Below are 21,864 nucleotides of genomic sequence, written 5' to 3' on the forward strand. Positions count from 1 at the left end.
CAATTGTGGCGAATTGTGGGACAAACCGTCGATACCATCCAGCCAGGCCCAGGAAGGATCTCACCTCCTTCTTGGTTCGAGGACGAGGACACTTCTGGATAGCTTCCACCTTATCCACTTGAGGTCGTACCTCTCCTTTTCCCAGCTGATAGCCAAGGTACCGAGTCTCATGGCGGGCCCACGCACATTTGGCCACATTCAGGGTCAGCCCAGCCGCCTGTATCTTCTTCAGGACATGTCGTAGGTGTTGAATGTGCTCCTCCCATGTACCACTGAAAATCACCACATCGTCGATGTAAGCTGCACTGAAAGCTTCGCAGCCCTGAAGCACTTTGTCCATCAGACGCTGGAAGGTTGCTGGAGCTCCATGCAGTCCAAATGGCATCACCGTAAACTGGAACAGTCCTGCAGGTGTGCGAAAGGCTGTGTAGGGCCGACTGGAAGCCTCCAGTGGTACCTGCCAATAACCTTTGCACAGATCCAGAGTGGTGATGAATGAAGCTGAGCCAATCCGGTCCAGGAGGTCATCCACCCTGGGCATTGGGTATGCATCAAACTCCGAGATGGCATTGAGCTTGCGGAAGTCAATACAGATGCGCAGGGACCCATCCTTCTTGGAGACGATGACAACTGGACTACACCACTCTGAAGTTGACGGCTCGATGACTCCAAGTTCCAGCATCGATTCCACCTCCTTCCTGAGCTGCGCCACAAGCTGTTGAGGGACACGGTACGGACATTGGCGAATGGGAGTGCGGTCCTTCAGCCTGATCACATGCTCGGTGAGGGTGGTTCTGCCAGGTTCTGTTTTGAAGAGTGCAGGCATCTCCTGGAACACCTTCAAAAGGTCAGCAGTCTGGTCGGCTGGAAGATGGGTCACAAGAGGTTCTGAGGCTTCGGTCACTACAGGAACACCGGGGTCCTCCTCTTCCTCTTCCACCTTCCTCACCAGCAATGCCGCATCCAGCGTATCCCGCGGAACCTCCTTCCACTCCTTCAAGAGGTTCACATGGTAAATCTGCTTAGACTTTTTCTTGTCCGGTTGCTGCACCTCATAAGTAACCGGCCCCATCCGTCTGGTGATGGTATAAGGGCCCTGCCACTTGGCCAACAACTTGCTGCTAGAGGACGGAAGCAGAAGCAGGACTTTTTGGCCAGGCTGGAACTCTCTTTGTCTGGCCTGCTGATCATACCAGGTCTTCTGCTTCTTCTGGGCTTCTCTCAGGTTCTCCTTAGCTTCATCCTGGTACCTGGATAAGCGCTCCCTCATCTGCAGCACGTACTGGACAATCCCCCGCTCGCTGGACCTGGGTTCTTCTGCAGTCCATGCTTTGTTCAACAAGTCCAATGGTCCTTGCACATCCCAACCGTACAGGAGCTCGAAGGGTGAAAAGCCAGTCGAAGCCTGGGGTACTTCTCGATACGCGAAGAGAAGAAAGGGCAGCCATCTGTCCCAGTCTCTTCCGGTGTCACTCACGAACTTCTGCAGCATCCTTTTCAGTGTCTGGTTGAACCGCTCTACCAGACCATCGGTTTGTGGATGATACGGTGTCGTTCGCAAGGCCGTGATCCCCAGCTGCTTGTGGAACATCTGCAACAGCCGAGAAGTGAAATTAGTTCCCTGATCCGTGAGGATTTCGTCTGGGATCCCGACTCTGGAGAAGAACTGAACCAAGGCACGGAGAACAGCAGGAGCAGTGATGGTGTGCAATGGGAAGGCCTCAGGGTACCGAGTGGCGTAGTCACAGACTACGAGGATGTACTGATGGCCTCGTCCGCTCTTGACCAACGGCCCAACAATGTCCATTGCTATCCTGCGGAATGGAGTGGTAATGACTGGGAGTGGATGAAGGAACGCCCTGTCCGATTTGCGTGTTGGTGCAGTCCTTTGACATGTAGGGCATGTAGCGCAGTATGTGTGAATGTCGTTATACATGCCGGGCCAGTAAAAACGAGAACTCACACGCAAATAAGTCTTATGGCACCCAAAACGCCCCGCCCATGGGAGTGTGTGTGCGAGGTGCATAACCAACTGTCGGCAAGATGCAGGGACAACCATTCGTTTCTGATCATTGGTACAGACATGCAACACGTCACCCACCATAAGGAACTGCTCTTTACCCGTGACATTGGCGTTTGCATTTTCTTTAGTACCGATCTTTTGAAAACACGGTTTTAAGGTTACATCCTGCCTCTGTAACTCTGCAATATTTTCAGGTACCTTCCACAAGTCACCCACATTTAGACTCTCGGCATCCTGTTTGCTCAACCCCAGTTGTTTCTCAAATTGCCTTTGACGCCTTGATTTTCGAAAGCCTTTGGTGCCCCCTTCAAACACACTGTCGTCCAAGTCTGGCAGAGGTTCTATACCCATCTTAGCTTGTGACCGAGTCACCACAGGGCATGTAACCTTATCAGCCACATCAATCACATTCACCTCACCCATATCACATTCTGTTTTCTTTAAAAGATTCAGAAGTACAGGGAAGTCGGTACCAAGCACAAGGTCAACAGGCAAGTTCTCCACCACAGCAACAGTCAGCAGATAAGATTGTTCATCAATTATCAGAGTAACTTCAGCTGTCGGGTACGCGTGTGTATCACCATGGACACAGACAATGTCAGTTTTCAGATGATAATCCACACAGTTCACAGGAACCAAGCTCCTCCTCACCAGTGAGGCAAAGCTACCACTGTCCAGCAGTGCTGTCACCTGCTGGCCATTCAGAGTCACAGTTCGCAGTGTCTGCTCCTTCAGACCGTTGTTAGAGCAGAGTTCACTCTCCGAACGAGGTGCATAGCAGGCACCAGTGAGCTTGCCCCTCCGTACAGGACACACAGAGGCTTTATGTCCCGGTTGCTGGCAATAATAGCAAACAAGAGGCTTACCTAATGCTGGCTGGTTCGTAGGTGAGCTGAGGTTACCTCGTGCATCAGGGCCAGTCTCTCTGCTGTGCCGGGCTGGTGCAGAATGTTGAGGAGGTCGCGGCGCCGAACTGGTGTAGCGCGGTGGTGCTGCTCGACGAGCATTCTGGTACTGAAGCGCCAGCTTTGCTGCAGTCAGGCCATCCTCAGGTTCATGCTCCCGGACCCAGGTGCGGACATCAGCAGGCAGGACCCGGAGAAGCTGCTCCAGGATAACGAGCTCCCCGATTTGCTCCTTGGCGAGCTGGTCTGGTCGGATCCATCGTCTGTACAGTCCTCTCAGCCGGTGGTACGTCTCTGTGGGCGTCTCTCCAGATGGCACGATGGTGGACCGGAACCGCTGCCGGTACGTTTCCGGGGAAATGTCAAACTTGGCCAACAGAGCTGCTTTTAGCTCCCAGTAGCAGTGAGCCTCATCCTCGTCCATCGCTGCATATGCTTCGAGTGCCTTCCCAGACAGCAGTGGCACAAGGCGGCATGCCCACTCAGTCTCCGGCCATCTCCATGTCCTGGCGATGCGTTCGAAGCGCAGCAGATAATTTTCAATGTCCTCCCCCATCTGATACGGTGGGATCTTCGGCTCCATGGTGTATAGTCTTTGATCCGGAGGTGGCTGCAACTGCAGTACACTCGAGTCTCCACCATGCTGCAGCTGGTCCACAGTGGCGGTCTCTCCTGCAGGTTGCTTCATGGGCAGCGTCATTCGCGGACTGGCTGAATCAAAGAGCTCCTCCCCGAGTGCATCGCTGCCAACAGGACTGCCTGGCTGGAGCGAGATGCGGAGGTTGCGAATCTCCTCCTGGAGACCCTCCTCTCTCCTCTGCTGCTCTGTCAGGAAAGTTCTCATTAGGCCAAGGAGCTCCCCCATCGGTTCCTGTGCTCCTGCAGCAGCTCCAGGCTTCTCACTGTCATCGCAGACAGCCATCTCTTCCTCCTCATGTTTCCTCTGTTGGGATCGACGTTTCTTCCGGCTTGCCATCCCACCACTGCCACCATATGTGATGCGGATCCTTGTCTGTTGTTGAAATGATGGCACAGCCAAAGGTGATGATGATGTTGAGTTGGTTTATTTCACCAAACGTAATCCCAAAGTGCAGAACAAAACAAGGAGCTCAAAAACTATTTACAATATTTACAAAAAGAATAGGAAGGAAAAAGAAAATTCTTACAAAGTTCACTGGCTTTCTGTCACCTCCACTGTAACACAAAACCAACACTGGCAGGCTCCCACTCTCTCTCAGTCAGAGGGAAGTCTGACTCTCACTCCTTCACAGGTGGAGATGGGCCTCCTTTTAACACCACAGGCCCCTCCCCTCAGGTAATTAACAAGGGAATCACAGTTTTCTTCCACCAAAACATAATAAATCCCCATAATAAATTCATGGTAATTTGTTCAGAAATACACAGAAACAAACAGCCGAACCACTGCATCTCAAAATAGGTCCGAAACAAAAATAAATTATTTTCATGCCGAACTTTGCACCTTTCAGTGACGTCATCATGACGTCACTTCCGGGTTTCCCCATCTGACGGCTATAAACAGGAAGTGAACACGGCGCTCGGTTTGACTGTGGGAGGATGTGAATGGGACATGAATACTGGTGAAAAAGTTTGCAGGGTGAAAGATTATGGCAGGAGGATGATTTGGCAGCGGTCGAGTGTGCACCCACGACTACTGCGGTGAATAACAATGTCCAACTATGCGGGGAACGGAGCAGACAAACGGAGAAAAGACACAGGTGAGTGTAATGTGCGTTTTAATGAGCTCCAGTGCTGCGCCGCGGCCACCGTCAGAGTGACTCCGTCACAAACACTAAAAGATTATTATTTTTCTTTTTTTCAATTTTAATCTTCAGGTCTGAATTCTCAGTTTTCACCTCTTCTCTGCAGAACTCCAAATCCTTCAACATCTGTTTCCTGAATCTTTTCTAACTTTGGTTTTAAATGTCAGCTGAAATGAGGAGTGAGTTCTTCTCCATTGGTTGGGCTCATTTTTTGAAACTGAAATCACATTTTCAAAACTCTAAGATCTTTTCGCTCAGCAGTCTCACAGTTCAGCTCGACACTATAGTTCACTTTCTGAAGCTCATCTCTCTCCCAGAACTGTTCACTCATGTTTCAAAGCTACATTTCTTTTCCATATAAACAGTCAAGCATCTTCAAAATGTAAAGATCCTTCTCAACAGCATTGGCTCATTTTTTCAAACAGACCAGACGTTCTCAGTTCTCTTGGTTCTCTTGTCAAAAACAGCCTGGACAGTTCAGCAGAACCACATGGTTCACCTGTCAAAGACCAGACCTCTTCAGAACAGTTCACTCAGGTGGAAAAACGACATTTGTTTCTCAAACAAATGATCAAAGTCTTCAAAAAGCTTCGTCTCTTTGTCATCGTGAGTCACTGACAGTCAGAATGTAGAGATGATTTGTCTTTAAGGCAGAGGAACATTGAAATATCCCTCATCTACCTTCAGTCTGAGCCCAGTCCTTCATTCACAATCATTACTGTGAAAGTTTTTTGTTTTTCACAGGAAGAAGAACCTTCAATTTATGACTCACACTTTGCTCTCATACTTCCAAGGAAATAATTATTTTATTTACACACAAAGTAACTTCATCCATCAGAGTTCAACATACTGTAATACACACACAAAGGAACAAAGAACTAAACAAAAAGGAAAACTGTATGAAGTCCACAGTGCTGTAAATAAAGCTGGAGTTTCACAGCTCACTGCTTCACTGCTCACCCCCCTGACCGTCCTCCTCACCCCCCGACTGTCCTCCTCACCTTCATGTAAACAGATCCACGTCTGATCTTCACAGTACTGCAGTTTGTTCTTGACAGATTTTGACAGTTGATCAGACTATTGATCACTGATACAATGAAATACTGCTCATATGTTTTGGAGAGAACAACCATGAGACTGAGAATCTATCAATCAGTTGAGATCAACATGATCTATTCACTTGGAAATTGTGTTAAATTGAGCCTGACTGTGCTTCATAAGCTGCAAAGATGCTCTGAGACACTGAGACATGGCCAAAGCTATTTACAATGTGGTGAAATGAAGGGAAACACTGTTCTGTTGTGAGCAGTTACAGAGTAGTTTGGAGGTTTGTCCATGTTGTTTTGAGAATGTCATTTCTGTTTCAAGAAATGAGCCAAAGCAACGGAGAAAAACTGTAATCCCGTTTAGATGAGACTGACCACACTGATCCTTGGTCTCCATTTCTTCTTCAGAAAGTTGGAGCTCCGTGGAAGTGAAAGAAGAACTGGGGTTCTTCTTCTCTCTAATTTGATCTTTGATCTTTCAGAGAGCTCAACTGATGTGAAGACCAAACAGAAGCAGAGCCCAGTGGAGGACATGTCAACAGCCAAGGTTACTGGACAGAAAGCCAACAAGTCCAGAGTCTGCAGAGTTGCTGAGAGTTTGGAGCTCCAGCTGGGAGATCAGTGACAGCTGGATCCAGGAGAGATCAGCCTGCTTTGAAAGCTGAAGGTCAACATGGAGCGTGTCAGAGGTTCACAGTCAGTGATCCACTGCAGCAGCTTTCTTCTTCGAGCAAGCTTTGAAATGTGGAGCTGCACACGACTCTGCCACCGTCACAGGACGAAAGACCAGAGAGGAAGCTCCGGTCCTTATTGAGATCCTCTGTGGATCACTCTCAGACCAGCCTGATGTCTGACCTCTATGTCAACACAACTGTACTGAAACACACTTAAACATGGATTCTGACCTCAGAGTCTTCAGACGGCAGAGTGGACTCTGCAGAAAACCACACAGCTGCTCAACTGCTGAATCATGAAGATCATCGTTCCAGCTCAGGTCCAGATGTTCCAGATGTTTCTGGAGGGAGGGGTTGGACTTCATAGCTGAGGCCACAGAAGAACAGCTGATCTCTGACAACCTGCAGCCCATCAACCTGAATAAAGACAGAAAGAAGTGAGATTAAAGAAAAAAGTTTGATGTTGAAGTGACTGAGAGCTGAGGAAGGTTCAGACTGGAAGAGTTTAGAAATGTAAAGTCCAAACAGCTGAAGCCTCCAGGAGGAGAAGAGCTCTCATCAACATGCTGCAGAGCTCAGTCCACTCTCTGTCCCTCCAACATCTGGAATCTTCCTAAACTCCTCTCAGTCCTTTGACTCCAACAGGTTCTAACTTCAAGGCAGTGAACTGACCTCAGAGTCTCCAGTTTACAGTTTGGACTCTCCAGTCCAGAACACAGAATCTCCACTGATGAATCCTCCAGGTCGTTGCGACTCAGGTTCAGATGTTTCAGATGGGAGGGGTCAGACTTCAGAGCTGAGGAGACCACTTCACAGTGAGGATCAGAGAGTTCACAGCCAGAAAGACTGTAATGAGACCAGAGAGGACAGGATGTGATGTGAGACGACACTTTGTTGGACTGTTGGACATCAGACCTGCTCTCCTGTAGAAACACCACAACCTGCTACACCGTGCGGCAGGTCTTTAGTCCTGTTCCTGCTGAGTATGACATGAATTATTTCATCAGATGGAAACAGTCTCAAGAAGATCAAGAGAAGATCTGCTGCTTTATTCTCACACTGTCTGAGGGCTGATGAGAGGAATTCAACAAACTGGAAAATATTTGAATGTTCCAGACAAGAACAGAAGCAATGTGAATTAGAACATGAAGGAAGACTGACAGCCTCAGTCTGAACAGGTCCTGAGAACTGAGCCAACCTCTGGAGGGGATTGTTGACACCGAGGAACAGCAGTAAATGTTGGGAATAATGGGACGAGTGGACTGATGGGTTCTTCATGACAGATCATTGAGGATCATCTCCACAGAGGAACTACAGGAACTACGTTCTAGAAACATCACTGAGACATTGATCATGAAGACTTGTGGACTCACTCAGCCTTCCTGCAGTTCTTCACAGCTGGGATCAGTCTCAATAGTCCCTCCCATGATGTGTTGTAATTCCTCAGGTCCAACTCCTCCAGGACCTGGTCTGACATCTGCAGCATGTAGGCCAGAGCTGAGCAGTGGATCTCAGAGAGTCTCTTCTCAGATCTGTTCTCTGACTTCAGGAACTCTTGGATCTCCTGATGTACTGAGAGGTCTTTCAGCTCCGTCAGACAGTGGAAGATGTTGATGCTTCTGTCAGGAGACACTTCTCCACTGTTGATCTTTTTCAAGTTCTCAATGATTCTCTGGATCGTTTCTGGACTGATTTCTGTCTGACCCAGCAGACCTTCAAAGAGTCTGTGGTTGGATTCCAGAGAGAGGCCATGAAGGAAGCGGACAAACAGGTCCAGGTGGCCGTTCTGACTCCTGAGGGATTTCAGCAGGCTGACCACCAGCAAATCATCAAGAGATCTGAAAGCATGATCCTCTCTGAAGAAGGTCTTCAGCTGGTCTGTCTTCTTGCTGGTGAGACAGTGGAACATGAAGACTGCAGCCAGAAACTCCTGAACACTCAGATGGACGAAGCTGTAGACGGCTTTCTGGAAGATCACACACTCTCTTCTGAAGATCTGAGTACAGATTCCAGAGTACAGCGAGACCTCAGTCACATCCAGACCACACTGCTCCAGGTCTTCTTGGTAGAACAGGATGTTTCCTTTGTCCAGATGTTCCAAGGCCATCCTGCCCAGCTTCAGAAGAAGCTCCCTGTCAGCCTCCGTCAGCTCCTGTGGACCCGTCTCAGGTCCTTCATGGTACTTGAGCTTCTTCCTGTGTGTCTGAACCAGCACAAAGTGGGAGTACATGTCAGTCAGGGTCTGGGGCAGCTCTCCTCTCTGCTCGCTGCTCAACATGTGCTCCAGAACTGTAGCAGTGATCCAGCAGAAGACTGGGATTCCACACATGATGTGGAGGCTCCTGGAGGTCTGGATGTGGGAGATGATTCTGCTGCTCAGCTCCTCATCACTCAGCCTCCTCCTGAAGTACTCCTCCTTCTGGGCGTCAGTGAAGCCTCGCACTTCTGTCAGTCTGTCCACACATGTTGGAGGGATCTGATGGGCCGCCGCCGGTCGGGAAGTGATCCAGACCCGAGCCGAGGGCAGCAGATCCCCCCGGATGAGGTTAGTGAGCAGCACGCCGACTGGAGACTGCTGGGAGACGTCAAGCAGCCGCCGGCTGCTGCTGAAGTCCAGAGAAAGTCTGCTTTCATCCAGGCCGTCCAAGACGAAGAGCAGCTTGCAGACAGCCAGCTCCTCTGCCGTCAGCTTCTGGAGTGTGGGATGGAAAACAGCCAGCAGCGAGAGGAGGCTGTACGGCCGCTCTCCCAGCAGGTTCAGCTCCCTGAAGGAGAGCACCACCAGCACCCCCACATCCTGGTTCTCCAGGCCCTCGGCCCAGTCCAGACTGAACTTGTGCACCGAGAAGGTTTTTCCACTGCCGGCCACGCCGCTGGTCAGAACCACTCGGATGTGTCTGAGCTGCTGGGCCGAGGCTTTGAAGATGTCCTGAACCCTGATGGCAGAGTGACAGAGGCTCTTCTTCCTGGAAGCTGTCTCCAGAAGCTTCAGCTCAGGTTCCCTCTGAAGCTCCTCACTGTGTTCCTCTGTGATGTGGAGCTCAGTGTAGATCCTGTTGAGGAGGCTTCCTCCTCCTGCTTCATCACTTCCTTCAGTCACACGTTCACATTTCCTCCTCAGACTCTTCTTATGTTCTTCGAGAAGCTGCTGCAGACCCACACCTGCTCAAAGACAACAACAACAGTCAGAGTGCACACAAACAACCAGCTCTCATGTCTCTACAACACAACAACCAGTCCCAGTTCCTCAGCAGACGCATGTCCACTCTTACTTGGTGCAGCTCTGCTTCTGGATGTTTCTGGCTGCTCCTCACAGACATCACTCCTCCTCTTCCTCTTTCTGTGGACACCAAGCAACATTTCCTCTGAGCAACACAACACAGGAAAGACACAGAGATCCAGCTTCAAAATACTGGAGCTGAATCTGAACGTGAGCTCAACGTCTCTCAGTCTGCCTTTAATGGAAATGAAAGAAGAACAGTTTCTTACTTTGTGTCTGAAGGTCCAGGTTCAACACTGAAGTCTGGTACGAAACCTTTGGACCAGTCACTCTTCAGAGACAACCTTAGAGAGAAATCAGAGGATTTAGAAACAGCTTGAATGGTTCAGTCAGTTCACTGTAAACCCAGTTGTTTATGAAGAGATGAACATGACAGAGGTCAAAGGTCACACCCACACTGCCCAATCAGGAGTTTGACAGCAGGTCCAAATGTTCTGTTGGCTCCTTGACAGATCAGGAGGTTCTGACAGTTTACACACATTCATTCAACATGTGAGACGTACATGTCCAACCTGGAGAGGAAGGTTCACACACCTTCCACACATGACGGCAACATTAGAAGAGTCAGATCACTCTGTGGTGGCAGGAAGAAACACTGAAGAGAACGCCTGACGGCTCTTACCTGTCCACACCTGACCTGCCCTCCTCTTCATCCACATCTGACATCTTCAGTCACTGAGACAGAGCGCGCACGCAGACGCACACGCACACACACACACACACACACACACACACACACACACACACACACACGTTTGTACTTATATCGTTGTGAGGACACTCACTGACATAATGGATTTCCTAGCCCCTTACCCTAAAAAATAAATGCCTAACCCTAACCTCTGCCCTAAACCTAACCTAAACCCAATTGTAACCCTAAATCAAAAACCAAGTCTTAACCCTCAAAAAGGCCAAAAAAGGCCTTTTGAAAAGTGAGGACCGGCAAAAATGTCCTCACTCTGTTGGTGAAATACGAATTTTGGTCCTTACTTTTGGGTATGTACAAGAACACACACACACACACACACACACACACACACACACACACACACACACACACACACACACACACACACACACACACACAGATAACAATAACACAACATCAACTTTCAGTTCAAATCCAGTGACTTCATTCTGAGTGGAGCAGCTCTACTAATAAAGACTAAATTCTACTGCTCCAGTGTTTCTGGGAAACATCATTTCACCTGCTGTTTGTCCATTTTCTGTTCCACAGATTGATAAAACATGTTCCACATTTGAGGCGAGACAAAGTTCAGTCAGGAACCAATGTTGAAAGAGTCTGACCTTTATTCTGTTGGAGAAAATGAAGAAAGGAGCGGATGTGACTGTATTCTTCATTTGTAGAGCACATTGGACCAGGTCCAGATCTAAATCCACTAGAACTTGACCTCTCTTGACTACATTGGACTAGGTCCACCCCACCAGCCACATCTAGCCCCCCCCACACAGATGCAGACAGATATGTATGGATGCGATGGATGGATGGATGCATGTTGGCTCCGTCGATCTCGAGAGATCATGGACAAGCCGGGTGAAGTTATGGAGGAACGACAGATCCCCCTTCTCAGCCTCGCTGGTAGTGTCCAACGGAAGAGACGGGCCCATACAGTTGGTACCAACTTGGCTGCAGGAGTTTCTGGAAGGTACCGTAACACGAGGACTTCAGGGCTCCACTTCAAATTTTCTGTAGGGGAGGTCTCCCTTTGCCTTTGTCACTCCAGTGACGACCACAAGGCAGTGGTGCTATTTTACCAATAACTGGGGATTGCGACATGCAGACCGGGGGACACAGGAATCAAACTAATAACTTCCCAATTGTAAGATGACTGCTCTCCCCACTAGACAAGATGACTGCTCTCCCCACTAGACAAGATGACTGCTCTCCCCACTAGACATCAGCTGCCCCATTAATCATGATGATGGCTGTGATATTGACCGTATCAATATAATAATGATGATCGAAATTATACATTGATGACTGAATCAGAAATACAATCCTAAAACAAACCCATCAATAACAACCTCAATCAGCCTGAACAGTTCCTGAGCAGCTTTTGTTCTGTTTATGCCTGTCTGTCCTCCAGAAATCACAGCTGATTGGTTTCTGATCACTTTCATGGTGAAAACATGTGGTTCTCCTGCAGATTTCATGGCTGTGGGGCCAGAGGGACCTCAGCAAGATGGCCGCCCCTAAGGCACATGACCTCCAGCTGCGTCAGGATGTCATGATATCTTTGGCCCCGCCCCCTGCTGTGGGTGAAGTTTCGTCCCTTTTTCTCAACAGTCAATGGTTTGGATCAGAAAGTGACTGAACTCTGTTTCAGGCTCTGCCACTGGGGAGTTGAGGAGCTGACAAGAACAAACCAGAGACTGAAATCATTCTGAGGAAAGAGAGAAAAATAACTGAAGGACTTCAATCACTTTTTTACTTTCACTTTCAACACGAGTCTCAGTTCTCAGTGAGAAAATAGAGATAAATAAACCAAGCAGGGAAATTCGGAGCAAATGTCAAGCCTGAAATCAGTCCATCGTCCAGTTTCCAGCTCGGAATGACTCTAAAAGTAGCTGAACATCGTGACACAAGGAGACAGAGAGGCCATTAAAACTCACCGTTTGTCCTCTGGACCAGTCAGATGGAGCAGAAATCCGAGAGGCAGAGAGATATCTCTCTGATCTCTGCAGTTAGAACGGCGGCTTTATATCAGAGTCGCGATGAAAAAGAGAAGAAAGCTGTTAAGTGAAGGCGCGCACTTCCCTCCACCAGTGGAACAGGAAGTGTTTTGAAAGGAGATGCAGTGCTGCTCTGGTGCGGAAATGCAACGGGTTGCCAGGTCTGACAGGAAATCAGCCCACACAGTTCAAAACAGACGCAGCAAGTTCAACAGTGCCGCTGCTGCCAAGGTAGGGGATGCTGAAAAACACGTGATCATTCAGGGAAGCACGGGCGTGCGGACATGTGTGTGCCAATCTGTCTGTCCTGAGTAAGAGCTGTAAGTGAGTAAAAGAAAGTCACCACAATCTTCAAAAGTTGTTTGGAATTAGGTTTTCAAATGTGTCAAAAAAAAAAAATCAGCTAATTTAAAAAATTGATGAATGTATTCAGACCTATCAGTGTGTACAAAGATATTCAGAGTTGAAAAATAGACACAATCAGTTTGAAGAGCTAAAAATACAGACAGCTCAAACAGCCTGTCTCGAACCTTGGTTCTCAAACTGCTCACAGCTCACATCTTTTTTACAAGAGTATGACATCTATGACATTTTTCAGTCAGGGTTTCGTAAACACCATTCTACAGAGACTGCCCTGCTGAAAGTGTCCAGTGACATCCTTTTTTTTTTATTATTTACCCTTGTCCTGTTCGGCAGCTGGGGCATGCAATATTGTATGATTGTAGCGTTTTACTATCCGAACAGATTTTCATGTTAGCAGCAGGACGACACTGAATCTCCTCCTGCTGCTGCCTTTATTTAAAGCTGGCATCCGGCATGGCTGCCTGTCCGGCAGCCATGCCGGATGGACCCCTTTATCTTGCTCCCCTTATCTTGCCCCCCTTTATCTTTCTCTCATGAAAGAGAGAAAGATAAAGGGGGGGGGGGGGGGGGCACAACTTCACAATACAAAACAGTGTTGTCGATGCACCACATGCAACCAAGAACTATATATATATATACGTATGTATGTATTAGGGGTGTCGATGATTTGTTCGAAGGGGCCTGATTCGACTGCCAATCACGCAGTCCAAGCATCGAAAAAATGTGGTTATTAAAGCAGGACCATTCCATTACAGCTGTATGGGGGTGCTGAATGACTGATTTTAGCTTCTGGCCCGCATCAGCGCTCAGAGTGCTCGTCTGTGATTGGATGGCGCGCGCGTTGACGCTTCCAAAGTTCAATTTTCCCAACTTCAGGCGTTGACGCCTGCAACGCGTGACGCGCGTCGCCAACGCTCGAAAAGCTCGGAAAGCGACGCTCGAAAAGCGTCTGACACGCGTTAGGTGCGTTGAAGCTCGTCCACCATAGACTTTGAATGTAAAAGCGACGCCCGTGACGCTTGCAACGCGTCCGGTGTGAACGCACCTTCATACTACTATATTATGATAGCCTTTATTTTTTCACTCTACAGTGAACTTTCAACTAATTTAACCTTTTAACTTTTTTATACTATGCAACTTTAAAGTCAAGCAACACAGAATCCCTGAAAAACACAAAAAAATGTAAATTACAAATATTTACTTTTCAGTGCAACAACAAATAAACTATGAAATACAAGAATAAACTTTTAGCTTTTTTATACGTCACAAATTTAAAGTGAAACACAGGATCCCTGAAAACACACGAAATATAAATTAAAATGGTAAATGGTAAATGGACTACACTTGTATAGCGCTTTTTACCCTGCATGACAGAGCCCAAAGCGCTTCACACTGCAATATCACATTAACCTGTTCACACCATACTCGGTGGTGGTAAGCTGTTGTTGTAGCCACAGCTGCTCTGGGGCAGACTGATTTACAGATCTACAAAAAAAATAAATTCTCAAATACAAACAACTTTAGCTTTTTATACACTCAACAAATTTAAAGTCAAACAACAACACAGAATCCCTGAAAAAAATGCAAAACAACAAAATAAAAATAACATATATTAACTCTTCAATGCTATAAATAAACTATAAAATACAAGAACTTTTAACTATTTACAATTCAACTTTTGACCAATTTAGACTGAAACAACATAGAACCCCTGAAAAACACGCAAAAAAAAAAAAAAAAAAAAAAATTAAAATGTGTAAAACAAAAAGAAAAAGATCAGCACTCTACTGAAGATTGGCATTTAGAAACGCCAAGTGCCTCAGCTTTGAGCGACTGATTCGGCTTCTTCTGTCGGTGATTATCTGACCTGTTTAGAGAAGATTCTCTCAGAGGGGACTATATGACATTTTGGTCTTGCAGACAGTGCACTCTGCTTTTGGAGCCATCAATATAATTAAAATGAGTCAAAATTTGGCTCCTTTTCCTGATTTGACTAATTTCTTTTTACTTTTTCTTTTTGTCCCCCGTATTGGACTCTCTCTCCTGTCTTGACACGCTCCTGTGCTCACTGTGCTGCTGCTGTGTGTGTGTGTGTGCTAGGCTGCAGCCCCTCCCCCCTCTGCTCAGCACACTAAGCAGCGCAGACAGAGAAAAAAAGCGTCTCGAAGGGAGCCGGCTCCTGATTGGTGGGGAGCCGGCTCCCGTCGTTCACTTCAAAGAGCCGGCTCATAGAGCCATTACGTTCACGAACGACATCACTATTCCGTGTCCAGTTTAAACTCTTGGTGCTGACCTTTCGAGCTCTACATGGCCAGGCTCCCATGTACATCAAAAACCTCATAACACCCTACAGCTCGGCCCGAAGCCTGAGGTCCTCAAACCAGAACCTTCTGAGAGTCCGCCGGACTCACTTTAAAACCAGGGGTGACCGCTCTTTTGCATCCACTGCTCCGCGCCTCTGGAATGAGCTTCCTCCGGATCTGCGCTCCCTGGACTCGGTGGATGCCTTCAGAAAACTCTGAAAGAAAAACTTGTTTCAGAAGGCATTCTAGACACCGTCAGTGTTGTCTTGGTTGTAACTGTTTGTGACACACTGTCTGTGAAAAGCGCTATACAAATACATTTACTTACTTTTACTTACTTAATGAACTTTAAACTAATGAAGCTTTCATAAGGGTTTCATAAGTCTACTGTAATTTCATTGAAGTTATTGGAAATTATCACCAATAAAAATTGTAAAAAAGACTTTTTTGGCAAACTTCATTGATTATGATGACCCTGCAGTGAATACCAGTAGGCTAATGTGTATTTTTTGTGGTATCTGTCGTTGCTGTTGCAATGTCTTGTAATTAGCAGACGGTCCCTGAACACTGCAGCAATTAAATTCTTAGAAACATAATTTCTGCTGCTGCTGGGCAGATACTTTTGATTAAAATGTATTTGTGCTATTGCTGTTTGTCAGTGTGTTTTCACTGTTGTCTCTCTGTGTCTCCATCTGTCTGTCCACAGTGAGAGTTGTCAATGTGTCAAAGAGTTTGTCAATGTGAACCAGAATCTTCAAAAGTTGTAATTAGGTTTTCAAAGCGTAAAAATCCTGCTAGTCTGTATTAAAATTTGAACATGTAATAAGAGTTGTCATTGCATACAAAGATATTCAGAGTTGAAAAATGTTCCTATTCAGCTTCAAGTTCTGAAACTACAAACCACTCACCAGTCACGAGTGGAGAAATGTCACCAGTCGACTGTTTATTTACACCTGACTTTGGCTCCACTGCTGCCGTCAGACAGATTCTTATCTGTAAAGGTCATATTGGTGCGTGTGCATGCTATCGCTTGATATGCATACTGAAAACTGACACCAATATGAGCCAATCAGAGTGAAGTAGGACTGAAGCCCCGCCCACTGTGAAACCGAAAGTAGTAATCATTTGTTTTTGTTTTTTCAGTCACAGCAACAAGTGAAGAAACCGATTTTTAACTCGTGTTAAATGTTGATTTAAATGTCAAATTTAAATGTAAAAGAAAGCAGCTGTCAGGTTTGTGATGGTGTGAATAAAAGAGAAACAGAGAAGTTAAAAAGTCTCCTGGTCTGTTGTGGAGCTTCTAAAGAGCTGACAGATTCTCACCTGAACTCTCTTCACGTCTTCTTACAGACTCTTTTCCATGTGTGAAGAAACTGGAGGAGAGAAGAAGCTGCTCTGTGTTCCTCTCAGTCCTGCTCTCAGATCTGATCAAGACGAAGTGTTTTCTCCTCTGACACACCCAGAGGAGGAGACATGAGGGGAGGGAGGCTTTTCCCAGAAATCATGTGTTCTGGTTGTTTACTCAACATGAGAGGAGGCGGAGCCAGAAACATTTCAGCAGAAGACCCAGATGAAATATGTGCTTCTGTTGGGGCAACATGAGTCACGATGAACAGAACAATAATGTGTCTAAAGTTCTGTTTGAAAGAGATTATCACTACCTGTGGATTTCTGGTAACTCGTGAAATATCTCAGTGTTACTTGTAGTGTGTTCACACAGGACAAGGGAATTCTGTATTTTACTTTCATTTACTGAAATTACAGCCTGGATAAGATGTGTGAATGTGCCATGTGTCCATGCAATGCTGCTACAAGGGGAAAAAACACACACACACATATTGGTTGAGCAAAGAGTCCTCAAATTGTGAAATTATTAAACTAAAGCTATTTTGAGGTCTCTTTCAGTAAAGCTTCAGAAAAACACTTGGTAACTTCAACTCTTTGTCAGAGCTGATAAACTGTGTCTGCGTTCCGACTGTCTGTCCCACAATCTGCAGACACCAAGTCAATCACTGCTTTCTGTCCACTGCCTCCAGACTGCTTGGACAACCGTCTCCAACCTGCTCTGTCCTCCTCTGCTCTCTGTGTCTCTCCCCTTTCACACACATCAGGCAGGTGCAGCAATCAGCCTGGAGCTGAACACACACCTCATACACCTCTGCAGGAAAATCACTCAAAAATAACATTCCTGTCACAAAATAAATGAAATACATTTAAACATTTTAACCATTCAAACACACTGTAAGAAACTGAAAATCCATATTGAAATCATTGTTTTAAAATGTTTTAACCTATTTATTTACATATTTAGATATTTGTTGATATTCCCCACTGGACTACAGCAGGCTAAAGATCAGTCTGCAGAGACATTGTCACTACCAATGGTCAGCCTGATAATAAAATAAGAGAGTTTCCAACATGTCGTCACAGATACTGTGTGTCAGAGTGAAGCTGCGTTCTATGAAACTAGAACACAAACTGCATCCATTAAAATCAAACATGTCATGTTGGTTGGAAAGGGGGGGGGGGGTGGTAAGTAGGGGTGTACATTTAAAGATCTCTAATGAAGGGGCCACACTTGGCAAAACTGGTAAACACAAAGAACAGAAGCTGTATTAAAATAAACAATGAAGTTCCTGCTTTAATGAAAATAAAATATATTTTACAACAACAACAAACATTCCCCTTCATGTAATGGCTAACATATATACTAAGCTGGCTGAATTAAATAATATAAATGAAATTGCTTCATTGCAGGCCTTTTCATTTCAAGAAATCCAAACAATTTGAAAAAAGACTCGATCTTCAGCTGTAGTCCAAGCACTTAGCTGGAGAATGTGTGGTGCAATAAAATACTCATCCAAGTTGGTGGGTGGAGTGGAGTGGTCGGATGGAGTTGATCCAGGATGCAGGTGGAGGGTGAAGTTCCACAGGTGGATTTCAGCCTCCCCCTGGTGAGGTCCAGTTGTCCAGCGTTGCCAGAGGAACTCAGAGTGTCCTTGGGGGGCTCAGAGTCTGGAACAGTCCTTTCCTGATGAACTCAATCACATGGACAGCTCCAAGGAATCCCATGCAGATTCCAACAGCAGGTCCAGCTGAGCCAGATGGCGGCAGTGATCAGTCTCTTTTCAATGCTGTTGTCCAGCAGTCCTCAACTCTTTGTCAAAGGCGAGAAACTGTGTCTGTGTTCCGACTGTCTGTCCCACAATCTGCAGACACCAAGTCAATCACTGCTTTCTGTCCACTGCCTCCAGACTGCTTGGACAACCGTCTCCAACCTGCTCTGTCCTCCTCTGCTCTCTGTGTCTCTCCCTTTTCACACACATCAGGCAGGTGCAGCAATCAGCCTGGAGCTGAACACACACCTCATACACCTCTGCAGGAAAATCACTCAAAAATAACATTCCTGTCACAAAATAAATGAAATACATTAAAACATTGTAACCATTCAAACACACTGTAAGAAACAGAAAATACACATTCAAATCACTGTTTTAATCTTTTCTAACCTGTTTATTTACAAATTTAGATATATTTTAATATTTCACACTGGACAATAGCGGGCTAAAGATCAGTCTGCAGAGACATTCTCACCACCACTGGTCAGCCTGATCATAAAATGAGAGTGTTTGTAATGTGTAGTCACTCATATGTTGTGTCAGAGTGACGCTTATGTGAAACCAGAACACAAACTGCATCCATTAAAATTGAACATGTCATGTTGGTTGGAAAGGAGGGGAAGTAGAGCTCCAGGTTTAGACTGGAGAACAGGGCATGAGCAACAGATCCTGGTCTGACTTCACGTGACCTGAATGAAAATGTTTTCTCATGAAAAACAAGAAGCATTATCCCTTTACACACACTCCCACTGCACTCTAATAACTTCCTGCTTTAACTAACCTCACTTGGTTACAAAACAAACTGTCTTGGTTTATTTTTTCCTTCCATTGTTCGTCTCAGAAATGTGTTTTGAACATATTTTATCCAGGATTGATGACTAAATAAAACACCTACAGGTTTAAAATTCATTAATGCTGAGTAGTTTTTGACAGGAGTGTTGTGTTCCACGACTGAACGTCAACATGGAGTTTGAAAACAAAATCTGACTTTTTATTTGGTGTCAGACATTTTCTCTTATGACAGTGTTGTTCAACCTGTGGCTCTGGAGTCACATATGGCTGTATAGCTCCTCAAGTGTCTCCCTGAAGGTTTCATTAAGTTTTCCACAATCACTATTGAAATGTGATAAATGTAGCATCAGATGCAGTTTTTTTTGTGTGTGTGTGAATCATAACTATATATGAATGAATGAATGAATGAATGAATGAATGAATGAATGAATGAATGAATGAATGAATGTCTTTATATATGAAACTTTATCAGCTGCGTTCGCCTCATTTTAAAGGTTCAACATGTTTTGTGGCTCCAGGTAAATTTGATTTGGTGGAAAGTCATCAGAATGTGTCTTTTGGTCCTGAAGGTTCCAGACCTCTGTCTCATAATGGGGGGCCGTGGTCTCCTCTGATAATCCTCACCCCCCCAGCACGCTGTGGTTCTGGGAGGAACCTTCAACACTGTCACTGCAGCTCTGGAGGACACTTTACCTGGTAACACCTGCAGCTCCGTGTTCAAGACAAACCACTAAAAATATCAGAGCACTTCCACACAGTGATGATCAGAAATACCCAGCAACTGCAACGACTGAGAAGATTTTAATACGTCTAACTTTATATCACTAATTGTCAAGTTCTCCTCCCTCCTGTGAGGCTCAAATGAGTCTTTTTCCTTCTCTTATTTTGAAGTCATTATGGGCAAATGGGTGAAAAACCTTAAAATGTAAAAATATAGTGTTCAGGAAAAAACAAATCAAGAATCAATAATCAATATAATCCAGAAGATAGTTTTGAAAAGTATCTGAAAATCTGAAAATGTATCTTGGAAATCAGGATTAAACACCCAGAAGATGTCTATATTCTAACGGACTGTTAAACAAGGATTTTACCTTGATGAACTTGATCAGCTTTAAATCAAAGTGAAAAAATCACAAAAATCAAACAACTTTTCAGCTTTAAACTTTCCTGAACTGCTCCACATTTTTATCAGTACATTGATCCCCACATTGTAAAGACTGCATGACATCTCATCACTTAACCAGTCCATAGTTCACAGCAAGTCCAGGAAAGCTGCAAACATAACAGAGAACTGGAAGCTCAGTGGCTCCTCTCCCTTGTTAGGAACAAGCTTCAGTTTCCGAGCGCTTTCTCCCACCAGTTTGCACACAATGCTCCCTCACAGCCTTCTGAGCTGAGTGCCTCCAACAGGAAACACACTCACACATAAACAGACGGAGTAAATACGACACTGTCCACGGTGCTGAAACAACATCCACACGTTTACTAAACACATTGCCCCCCCAACACAGACATTCAGATACAGACGCGTGCACGCATGCATGCATGCACGCACTCATACAGAATGTAAATGTGGTACTGTCCTTTGTGCTGAAAGATCTACAAACATTTAGTGCAAACATTCTTTCTGTGCCTCACATGCACAGATTCACATAGGTACGCATGCACATACAGTCTCACACAAACAGACACCCACGTTCACATGTTAACAAACAAATAGAGAGTACATACAGTACTGTCCCTGGTGCTGAAACTACAACAACAACACTTAAGTAAACACAAACCCAGGGGGGTATTGCACAAAACCAGGATAAGGGATTAAGCCGGCACACTGTGGTTATCCTGTGGTGATCTTGTGGTGATCCTGGACGAAGTTAGCCTCAAGTCGATTGCACAAAAGCAGGCCAAGTTGATCCCGGACAAGTCACCATGGTGATTTATTCTCTGCAGCTAGCTGCTCCACAGCAGGCTAACGACCCAGGATAAGACTAAACTGCTGTCAACAAAGTGAGAAATGGGCGTGGTTTACAGCATTTCCTTGTTTTTTCCACACATTACATCATTTAATCATCCTGCAGCCAAATCTTACAACTGCAGTCGTTGCATTTGCAGGTTCTGGTTGACTTTAGTATTATTTTGTTGCACAGATTATATGAAGACCAAAATAACTTTCAACACAGACATTTCAGAATCCTTTCTTTATTAATACAAGTCCTACAATAAAAGGTTCACAATTGTTGTAAAGAAAATGAAAAAAAAAACTTAATGAAATTGGTACTAAACCACATTGATGTAAAAAAAATAAAGAATAAGAAATAAAATACAACAACCCTTGTGAAATTTTACTGTTTCGTTTTACAAATACACTATGTTCTGTCATAAGATTTCCTCTTCTATTTAATATTGGCTTTATTGACCTAAGGGGTAATTGTGGAAATTTACAACTTCTATTGCTATTCTACTGTCTTCTGACCTATTTAATATTATGGAGAAATGCAGCTTGTGACTCATAATCTTGCTCTCGTAATCAAACATACGCTAATGTTCATGCAAGGAATCTTTGAGTATCTCTGTGCAGAAAGACAACTCCTGATCAGGCGGAGCGGCTGTGCTGGACAACAGGAGGAACACCGGATCCACATCAGTGCGAGAGAAGCAGAGGCCCAACCAGCCCAAACCAGCTCCAGGGATGTGTGACCCAGAAGAATGAAGATATCACCCCGCCTGTGAGCGGAAGACTTCATAAATACAAACACATTAGATTAGACATCACTTTTGCTCTGACTCTGTCAGTGAGCGCTGCTGGAGGACAGACTCGGGACACAGAGGACCAGAATTCTGTCTCGAGGCTTCGCACAAATAAATTGTCATCAGCGTTGGAAAT

General features: G+C 45.6%; 2 protein-coding genes across 2 annotated transcripts in view; both read right to left on the reverse strand.

Annotated features, from left to right (window-relative positions):
* LOC115402062 (NACHT, LRR and PYD domains-containing protein 12-like) overlaps window positions 1-9,583 on the reverse strand; it is a gene marked incomplete at its 5' end in the record, with an annotated part of 58,024 nt that extends 48,441 nt beyond the window's left edge. Inside the window, 3 exons of the mRNA XM_030110489.1 lie at window positions 6,661-6,846; window positions 7,102-7,275; window positions 7,803-9,583. Of these exons, the coding sequence (XP_029966349.1) occupies window positions 6,661-6,846; window positions 7,102-7,275; window positions 7,803-9,583 (2,141 nt within the window). The remainder of the gene's footprint in view (window positions 1-6,660; window positions 6,847-7,101; window positions 7,276-7,802) is intronic.
* Window positions 1-21,864, reverse strand: part of LOC115402059 (NACHT, LRR and PYD domains-containing protein 4C-like) — an 868,403-nt gene that overhangs the window by 833,503 nt on the left and 13,036 nt on the right. The window lies entirely within an intron of this gene.

Source organism: Salarias fasciatus, chromosome 15, assembly GCF_902148845.1.
Source record: "Salarias fasciatus chromosome 15, fSalaFa1.1, whole genome shotgun sequence".
In the NCBI taxonomy this organism is placed as follows: Eukaryota; Metazoa; Chordata; class Actinopteri; order Blenniiformes; family Blenniidae; genus Salarias; species Salarias fasciatus.